The 9,498-nt window shown below is 48.7% G+C and overlaps 1 protein-coding gene across 1 annotated transcript in view; it reads left to right on the top strand.

Moving 5' to 3' along the window:
• The first annotated feature begins 5,879 nt into the window (after nucleotides 1-5,879).
• The window catches only part of SLC6A5 (solute carrier family 6 member 5), a 29,546-nt gene continuing 25,927 nt past the window's right edge, over nucleotides 5,880-9,498 (top strand). The window contains exons 1-4 of the mRNA XM_053945869.1: nucleotides 5,880-5,920; nucleotides 7,011-7,134; nucleotides 8,062-8,127; nucleotides 8,256-8,783. Of these exons, the coding sequence (XP_053801844.1) occupies nucleotides 5,880-5,920; nucleotides 7,011-7,134; nucleotides 8,062-8,127; nucleotides 8,256-8,783 (759 nt within the window). The remainder of the gene's footprint in view (nucleotides 5,921-7,010; nucleotides 7,135-8,061; nucleotides 8,128-8,255; nucleotides 8,784-9,498) is intronic.

Below are 9,498 nucleotides of genomic sequence, written 5' to 3'. Positions count from 1 at the left end.
CCCCTCTGAGCCATCTGACAGTGTAATGGAGCTGAAAAGTGCTAGTGTAATGCATCCCTGTCTCCTGTTCCTCAACTACAGAGATGGTCCCAGCTGCACAGTGCTGGCATTCCCAGCAGGTTCATAGCTAAGGCTCAGACCCCAGGGTAGGATCTCTCTCTGGATTCACACTGGGACGCTGCTGAGAAGGGTTGGAAATGTTTCCACCAATATGTTCCCACAGAGCTGTTCCAAGTATACTGGACCACTTTGATTCAGAAAGGGGAGTCATTACTAATGTCCTCCAAATAAGTAGCCCAGTGAGAGAAGCTGTAGCTGAAAGTTTGTCCTTAAAATTTATTCTTCAGCCAAAATAGATTTAAATTAGATTTAACTTATGACCTGAAAAGCTCACTGCCTATGAATGTCCTACAAACCACTCACTGATTTAGCCTTACATCCCTATACTGGGTTATCGACCCTGGACAGATGGGTTTCTTCAACTGGCACTCTGCAAGATGAAGGGTGGGATTTTTCCCTGCTGACAGAGGGATCACAGTTTTGTTATCACTGTATGACAATCGCCATACCCACTTCACTGTGTTGGGGGATTTCCCCTTTCACAATGGAAGAGGAAACAAATTTAATGTGAAGAATCCATGTCTAAACAAAGTTCAAATTTCCCATGAGAGACCACGGAAAATGTTTAAGGTTTGGTGGTTTTGTTTTTGTTTTTTTGTTTTTTTTTTCCAATCAGAATCCAAATGGCTGCCATGACTTGCCTTGTGAAGCACCAAAGTAGGTACATTAGTATGTTTATTATGGTTTTTTTTCTATAAATGGGACCTTGTAGTCAACGTTGCTGACCCTGGAGAAAGTTCACACAGCCTCACAGAGGTTCATGCTATGATTTTTCCTTTTGATTCAACAGTCAGAAGTGGATAAGGCAGAGAGTGAAAGGTGTTAAAATGGACTGGCTATCTGCTAGAATCTGGTCTGTGGAGTGTGTACTTGTGGTGTCCTCGCAGGACACCTGCTTGGAAAATCAACTTTCTCTCATTTTGTGATATTTGTGATATTTTCTTTCCAAATTTGTCATCAGGAGTTCAAACCTTAATGTGGCATTTTTACATTATATAAGTGACTGAGATAGCACAGTTTGAAGAATTGCTCTTTTCAGGCATTGTTGTTTAGAGTGTTAATCTCTATTCATATTGAAATTCAGCTGAGTTGATGCTTGATGGCTCAACACTGAGTCAGTGTGCCAAGCAAACCCACCTCTGCAGATGGTTTGGACACTTTTCTGCAGGTGAACCTTCCCTGTGAATATGCTGTAATTGAATGTGCCCCCATGTTCAGTTCCTTGTCCCTGTTTCCCTGTCCTGCTCCATTTGGCATTGAGTCTGCTGCCACTCTGAGCCAGGACCTGCTGCTGCTCCAGCCTCCCTGTCCCATGGCTGCCACAGCCCCTGTCCCTGCCCCCTGTCAGGTTTTTGCTGAGACTGAGATGAAGTGACCAGGTTGGTGACATCCAGAAGCACTTGGCTTGTTCTGCACAGCATTCCTGGGTGTGCTGCTTCTGCAGCTCTCCCTGCATGGACCCAGCATGGATTCAAGGACTCTTCTCTGTCTGTTCCCTGTCCTGACACAAGTTACTGTGTATTTGTACAGCTGGAAGAAACTACTGCTCTTAATCCGTTTCTAAGCACCACTAGGTCAAAAAAATTATTTTTATTTTGTTAGCAATGTTAGGACAGGTGCATTTTTACCTGAAGAGGGGGACATGTTAAGTTCAGTGGCTGGGCTAAGCTAAGTCTGGAGTTCACTGTGGCACAAGAGAAAAATATCCTTGACTTGATTGCTTACAGGTAAATCATGCAAACCTATTTACAGCTCTAAATAGCATCTACTTCTCATTTTTTTCCATAAATATATGCTTTTTTTTTAAATGTCCTGTTCTATTGCAAAGTGAAATTTCAAAGCTGTGGTTATTATGTCCTATATTGAGATTACACCCTGTGATTAAGGCAAATGTCCAGACAAATGAAGAAACATGTATGTCTGGGGGAAATAGCTGTTAGGAGCATAAATGCCTGGCCAGTGGTGCAGAAATTTCCTCCAGATACTTCTGCTTTCTCCCCACCTGATCCTCCATTCTTTTAATTCTGTTATTTACAGTGGTCTCCAGAGAAGAAGTTAAACCTCTCAGGGAACTGACTCCTTTTACAATAAGGATACCAGACTTTGATTATTATCTGGAAATCTAAGGGTCATCCAGTGAGTTATGTGAGCTAAAGCAATTGGAAAGTGTACAAGAGAGCTAATAAATAACGGGATGAGCCTGAGGCATTTCACAGGATGAAAATAACAGGTAATTATCACTTGAAAGATTTTTACAGTCTCTTTATTATTTGAATATAATTAACTGAGAGAGGCAAAATATTGCAGTCTGGTGAGGCGAATCTTTGCCTTAAGAAAGGAGCCGTGCTCTTTGCATGGGAAAATTGTTCATTGGAATTAAGGCTGTACATTTTTTTGCATATAGATAGAATTAAAAGGGAAATACAAGAAATTGAAGGTGAAGTGTCCCTTGGCAAGGTCTGGCTTATTGACACCTACTTTTGCTGCTGTGTGTGTAACTCAGCTGAGTTCTTGGCTTTACAAACATGAATTGCTGTATCACAATGGTTTAAGACCATTTTTGGTTATGAGAAAAGGCATAACCCTTTTTACACACACATTAACTTCTCCCTGTTATCCAAAACTGTAATTTCTCTGTAAGATCCCCAAGCCCTGGGTGGGGGCAGGTTTATTCACCGGGGAGAGCTGTGCCACCCCAGAAAACCGACGGAGACCTGCCCATTTCTTGGACTCCTGAACTGCAGCGAGAACCCTTCGCACTTGCTGAGGACTTGTCTGAATTCAGCGTCCTCTCCCCATGGAAGGGGCACGATCACGTGAAAACCACATTTGACTGCAGGGCAGATCCACAAGGTCCTTGGTCCGGGTGGAATCAGTGCATTTCACAGCTATCGCTTAACACCTCTGATCTAATTGCCTTAGGCTGTTCAATCCCAGTCTGAAGTGGATGTTCAAGGCATTCTCCGGGGTCCTCACATTCCTCCTCACCCTCGCTATTGTATTTGCCTTTTAGGTTTAAGGGACAAAAGAGTCTAAGTGGCTGTCCCTACGGAAAACTTCAGCCAAAGGGCTTTTCCCTCGATTTGCCAAGATATCCCTGCCACAAAAACAACAAAAAAAAAAAAAAAAAAAAAAAAAAGAGTCCGAGGAGAAGAGGGAAGAAGGGAACCTCCCCTCCCGCGAGGTGCGTGGATTAATGTGCTGTGGGAATTGCTTCCCGGGACAGGCTGTGACTTCAGAAGGTGGCACTTGCGGAGGTCGCAAAGGCTGCGGGTTGGGGTCGTGGAAGAAACCAGCGGGGAAGAGTGTGCAGGTTCTTGCGGCGGCTCCTCCATCCCTTTTAGGCAAACTTTCCATCGGGAAGGGACGAGAAAGATTTAAGATCAATAGCTGCAATGCTTAACTCCGTCATAAAGAAGCCAGGACGGGGGATTTTAGCGCAGGGATTAAAACTGCATGGGTGCCCGTAGGCGTGTTTGGGGTGTTTGTGGAGAGGTGTCATCACTTGCTCCTGTCGTGACTTGGCTTTTTTTTCCCACTGAGGCACGGCACGAATGCGGCATAAAGCCAGGAAAGTGCCTGTGATGAGGGAACGGGGGGGAGAGAGGCAGCAGCACCTTTCGAGCCCGCGGGGCCGGGCATCGGATACAGCCCCAGACCCTCGTCCGGGGGTTCAGCTCCGCCGCCTTCCTTCGTGTCTTTGCTTATCTGCAAAGAAGGAGCAGGGGAAGAGGAAAGATGGCCAGCGAAGAGAGAAAAATAAATCAATTGCTATTTTTCATCTTTGACAAAGTAATTAAGACTCTGTCGCCCGCTCCACGGGCCGCGGAGGGGGCCGGTTTGCGGACAGCCCTTTCCCTGCCGGTGGGGGGTGGGGGGCACCGCTCGCAGGGGTCCCCAGGGGCTCCTTCGGGGAAGAGAAGCGATGTCTTCCCTTCTGTTGGAAAGACCGCGACCCTCGCCCTGGAGCAGCCGCCCTCCCTCCCATCTTTTCCCTTTGGGAAGAAAACAGGGATCCCTCCAGGCAGAGGAGTCTCACGTCGAGGGTGGGTGACTTTCCCAGAGCCCCGAGGCAGGGAGGGAGGAAGGGAGGGGTGGGCATTGTTCGGTATGGGCTACCCCTTAACCCTTGGTACCCGATGTGGGCTGCGAGGGTGGTTCGCCTGCGGGACAGGCGTTCGGGAGCGACGGTGACAAGGGGCTCAGAAAAATAATTTGAATGAACCTGACGGCTGCTAGATGGGGCGCTAAACCCCCACATCGGAGGGATTTGGTTTGGTTTTGGAAAGAACCGTAAATCCAAACTCGGAGTTTGGACCAAAGCAGGTGTTTCCATCCCAAATCTCGTGTGCGAAGGCAGGGCGGTAGGGAGCTGGGCTGTGCGGCCCCGAGGGCCGGCCACGGACGGGTAGGACAAAGGAAAATGTTTGAAAACCGAGCCGTGTTGCTCCGTGGGTCCCCCTCTTGACCAAGAATGGATCCCTGGCCCCGGGGCTCAGCGACAGCCTAGGGCCGTGGCTTTCCCTGGGGTATGGGGGAAGGAGAGGTGCTCTTGACTTTTCAGAAAGTAAATGAGATCGACTCCCTTTTTCCAGGGGTGAAACTTCGATTTCACGTTTCAATGCTGATGGAAAGAGCAAAAATATAACTTGGAAAATAACGTGAAGAGTGAGATTTCCGATTTTTGGGAAAACAAAATAAGTCAACCTAATGACTCTAGAAGACGTTTAGGGGTCTTCCCGACCAAAATATCTCTTGGACTACTGTCTTGCCTCTTTTAATTCGGCCCGTGCCTTTAGAGGCATTAATGTAACTGGAGGTCAGCACGGCTAAGCTAACGACCACATCGCTCTGCGGCTGGAGGATGCCTCGAGAAGGAAACGCTGCAAAACACCACCAGCTTCTCCCCCTCCCTCCTAAAACCAGCTTCTGTGAGCGCCCCTCGATTCCGCAATAGACCCGCGGAGAGTACATGGAATCACAGAATGGTTTGGCTTGGAAGGGTTCTTAAAGTTCACCCAGCTCCGCTCCTGCCATGGGTAGGGACACTTCCCCCGAGACCCGGCTGCTGTTCTGCATGACAGAACAGAGGCAGAAAAGTGATTTTAAAGACAGGAATGTGCAACAATCTAGAGACTGTGTGTAAAGATACTGGTATGTGCATACAGCAATTATATACCTATGGTCTAGGTAACTCTCGTGCTCGAAGATGTGCGAAGCAACATCACAAGTTAACGAGCTGTGCTGCGAACGCGCTCTGGAGCTCTGCTGGGAGCCAAAAGCATTTTTCAGCCGCGAGGCTGACTGATCTTTTCGGCGAAAAGCGATTTTCGCCGTTCTGCTTTGCTGGCCCCCAGCTCCTCGGCTTCCGTGGGGCTGTCAATAATTGTGGCGAGTGAGTTTCAGCTGCCGCCGCAGTGCCGAGCTGTGAGGGGGAAGCTGGGGCCGCAGCTCAGCCGCCGGCGCAGGAACAAAGCTGCCCTGTCCCTGCCGGAGGTGGCCGCTCCCGGGGGCACCGCGCAGCCAGCGGCTCTGCAGCGCTGGCTGGGCCACTGCGAATTTTTTATTTACTTCGTCCGCCGAAATAAACGTTCGTAACCCGTAAAGGCAAGGACGCAGAAGAAACCCGTGTGGTGCTGGCGAGTTCAGCCCCCTCCTCTCCTCTCCTCCCCTCCCCTGCATAGGCGCACGCTCCACTCTGCTTACGCTAGAGTGTGAAATACCCTCCGGAGAAGCTGACACCAGCAGGGTCTATGCGGATGAACAGCGTCGCTGACGCTGAAACAACTGGGAAGGTTGCGTAGGGAGCATTCCTATTCGCCAATGCGCTTTTCATCTTTTTTTTTTTTTTTTTTTTTGTCAGCGTGAACAAAATTATCTTATGCTCAACAAATCTTTGAGAAAGCCCCTCAAGTAGCAAATCACACCTACAAGAGGTGATTAGATGTGAAACACTTCGTTGCAAAAACGATTGTCAGTCAACACCTGACTTTTAATGACGAATAATTTCTCCCCAATAATCAAACATAAATGCTTTGATGGGTGAGGGAAGAACATCAGCAACTTCAGGCTGTTGCCGTCATCTTTGCTCCCACTTAACTGCTCTTCAGACAGTTTTGATGAAAGAGAAGCTTGTTTTCTTGTGTGTATCGTTTAAGTTTAATTGGAGTTTCCCCCATGAGGCACAGTAAAAATAAACGATACAATGTAATTTCGTGCAACGAGACCAAGAAAGACACAATATAAATGTATTTGTATACTTTATACACAGTGAATTTCTCACTCCGTGTATAGGTATGTGGTTAGACACAAAACTGATAGTTTCTATAATTTTTGTATCCATGTAAATGGATATATAAATTGATAACGTATATAAACAAGCTAGTATAACATCTGATCTGTGAACTGCAGAAATGCAGATTTAAAAAAGGGAGCTGGATTGCACTACAATAAGAGGGAGGAGGAAGATGAGTAGAAATTAAAGGTTTGTCCCCATTTCTCTCTTGCCTTGGATGCAGTAGTACGTGTTTCTCACATGTTCGCTCTAATTACCAGAAGAAAGTTCTGCCGTGCTCCGGCTGGCTTTGGTTTAGTAATCAGCCCCCATATGAGTCACAGGGAACACGCAATGGCACTGCCGCGTGAGTGACAGCCAGCCAGCGCTCCGGCTTCTTGGTGTCCCTTTAAAATCTGAAACCAAGGGTAATGATTTATCAAGCTCTTATTATCAAGAAAATGTCACACGAAGGGCACCTTGCTATGCACTGACGCAAACCTAGTCTTTCCCAAGGAAGTATAGAAAGCTTTGCTCTGAACTGGGCAAAATCCAGTCTGACAATTGCCTGTACTGCTCCTTTCACCTCTATCGGCTCGATCTGTGGCTATTTAAGACATGGTAAGCGCTTGATTTCTTCTCTTCGATGCCGACGAGGGCTGGAGGCGCGGAGCGGTGGCGGAGGGGGAGCTGTCCGCGGTGCTGCCGGCGGAGCCAGCGCGGAGCCTCCCTCGGACGGGGTAGGGGTGGTGCGGGGGAGGGGGCGAGCACGGGGAAAGCGGTGGTACCCCAAAAAGCACTCATTTAGTAACCAAGTCCCTGCAGTGCAGACTTTACCCCTGGTGCCGGGAGAGTGGGATAACGATGGAGAGAAAACTTGTGGCGGAAATGGTGAGAGGGAGTTTTGTGAGACACTCCGAAAAAAAAGGAAGGGTATTTTGTAAAGCTAACATTAAACTGATGGAAAAGGTAGGGTTCACCTGCATGTTGCTTAATGAAGATAAAATGAAGATGCATTTTAAGTTGTAGTTTTAAACTGGAGGGAAAGGTAGAGGTGAGTGTGGAAGTGTCGTCAGTAATCTATTTAATGATAGGGAAGCTTAAATAAAATATTTAGCATTATGTGAATCGGAAACATAAGAAAAGGAATAGGGGAAAGCTACAGTTAGTGGCGTTAATCCCACTCTAGCGGTGCGGTTATGTTTTGGGGGTTTTTCGCATTTCCCATTCTTGCTGACGGGCTTTGAAGTGTAGCAGCCAGCTCAGAAATGTTCACCAGCACTATTTCACTTGTTTTTTAACATCCCCGGTTGCCTACAGGGCAGCTTGCCTCCTGCTCATATATATTAAAAAAAAAAAAAAAGCCGATGTGCATTGTTGAATGACAGAAAGGAAATGGGGCGTAAAATTAAAGAATCTTTCTACACTGGTGATAGGGAAGGGAGTATCCTACAGTCGTGATGTGAAATCTAACGAGGTCTGGCGGCGCAGTGCTGTAGAAACACTTATTTAAACTTGAATTACGGTTTTGCAGATGCTGGTGTTGTTTTTTGTTTGAGGTTTGTTGTTTGGGTTTTTTTGGGGGGGGGGTTGGGGTGTTTTTTTTTTTGTTGTTTTTTTTTTTTTTGTTTGTTTTTTTTTGTGCACCGTACTCTTTTTTCCCCCAGAGTATTAACGTCGAATGGGAGGGCAAGCAGGCGAGCCGTGGCTCCTCGAAATTCTGCAACACTCCTGTATCCCGATTTTCTGGCGCATGCGTTTCCTGCACGAGGACAAAAATGCGTATAATCTCTGCAGTGCCAACACTTTTTTTTCCCCTCTTCTTCTCCTTTTGGTAAAATATGTGACGTTCTCATTTTAGGATTACGCCAGTCAAAGGGATATGAGCAAGCAGCTTGTGAACAATCCTGAAGCGGTGGCTCCCGGAGCCAATGAAGGTGCGGGAGTTGTAAGAACCGGCCCCGAAAATGAGCCGCAAAACGCCCCTCCGCAAGCCCCCGCCGCCACCGCCAGGCTTCCCCGGTCACTCTCGAACGACAGCAAAACCCTTCCCTCCGAAGAAGCGAAACCAAATGAGTTTGAGAGGACCAAAGTCGGGATCTGCAAGCTCAGCAGCACCCCGGTGCAAGCCAACTCCACCCTTCGGAGGGAATCTGTGGAAACCTTCCCCTCCAAGCCGAGCTCCGGGGCAGGGATTGCCGGGCAAGCTGCGATCCCTCATTGCAAAATTCCCGCTTTGCAAAGCACAGACGGGGACGCTACTCTGAGCCTTGGTAAGAGCACACTGGAGCAAAACAACGCCAAGGGCGCCTGGGTGACCTTGAGCCAGAGCACAGTGGTGCTGGGCACAGATGGCAACACTTCTGTTCTTCCTGGCAGAGTGGAGGGGGTGAGTTGTCTCCTTACAGGTTTTCCTTCCCCCGCTTCAGCTCGTGGGAGGCTTTTGCCACTCAGCACCAATTTGGGGTGGAAGTTCTAAAATCAGGTGCAGATGAGTCGGGAATGGGCCTGTGCCAAAGGGAGAAGGGAAGGAAGAAGGGGAGAGAGGATCTTAGATCCAGTGCCGTACTGTTGGGGAGTGTTAATGATGTAATAGCGGTACAAACGAGCATCCTGTGTAATTCCAGCTGGCTCCTGAGTCGTACCTGTAGGTGCACCGCAGCTCTGACCCGCCGTGCGCGGGCGCGCACATCCTTACATGCCTTAGCATGAGGTCTGGTTCTGTCCCCAGCGTCACACGTGAAGGGTGCCTTGCCCTTCCCCTCCTCAGGCGCATCCGCCTGCCCAAACCCCCGGGGACTGCGTGCCTCGGACCCTGTAACCAAAAATAGGGCGAAATAAATCAGCCCAATCCCATAAGAGGTCCCCGGGAGGGGATGCCGCGGGTGGTGCGAGGCCGAGGAGGTGCCGCTCTCCGCTCCCTACGCTGTCCCTCTCCTCCTGCCCATCCTCATTTACCCTGGAAGCGGGTGGTGCTGGTGCGTTAAAAGCGATTTTCACTTCTGCCTGTGCTGAGAACCGGCCGTCGTACCTGACCCTCCAGAGGCCGCCGAGGGCTTCCACCCCCAGGGGAGGCCGTGGGACCTCTCTCCAGGAACCAGGCG

This window comes from Vidua chalybeata, chromosome 6 (assembly GCF_026979565.1).
Source record: "Vidua chalybeata isolate OUT-0048 chromosome 6, bVidCha1 merged haplotype, whole genome shotgun sequence".
NCBI classification, from domain to species: domain Eukaryota; kingdom Metazoa; phylum Chordata; class Aves; order Passeriformes; family Viduidae; genus Vidua; species Vidua chalybeata.
The sequence above is the reverse complement of the archived record's forward strand: the minus strand, read 5'-3'. Positions and strand labels throughout refer to the sequence as shown.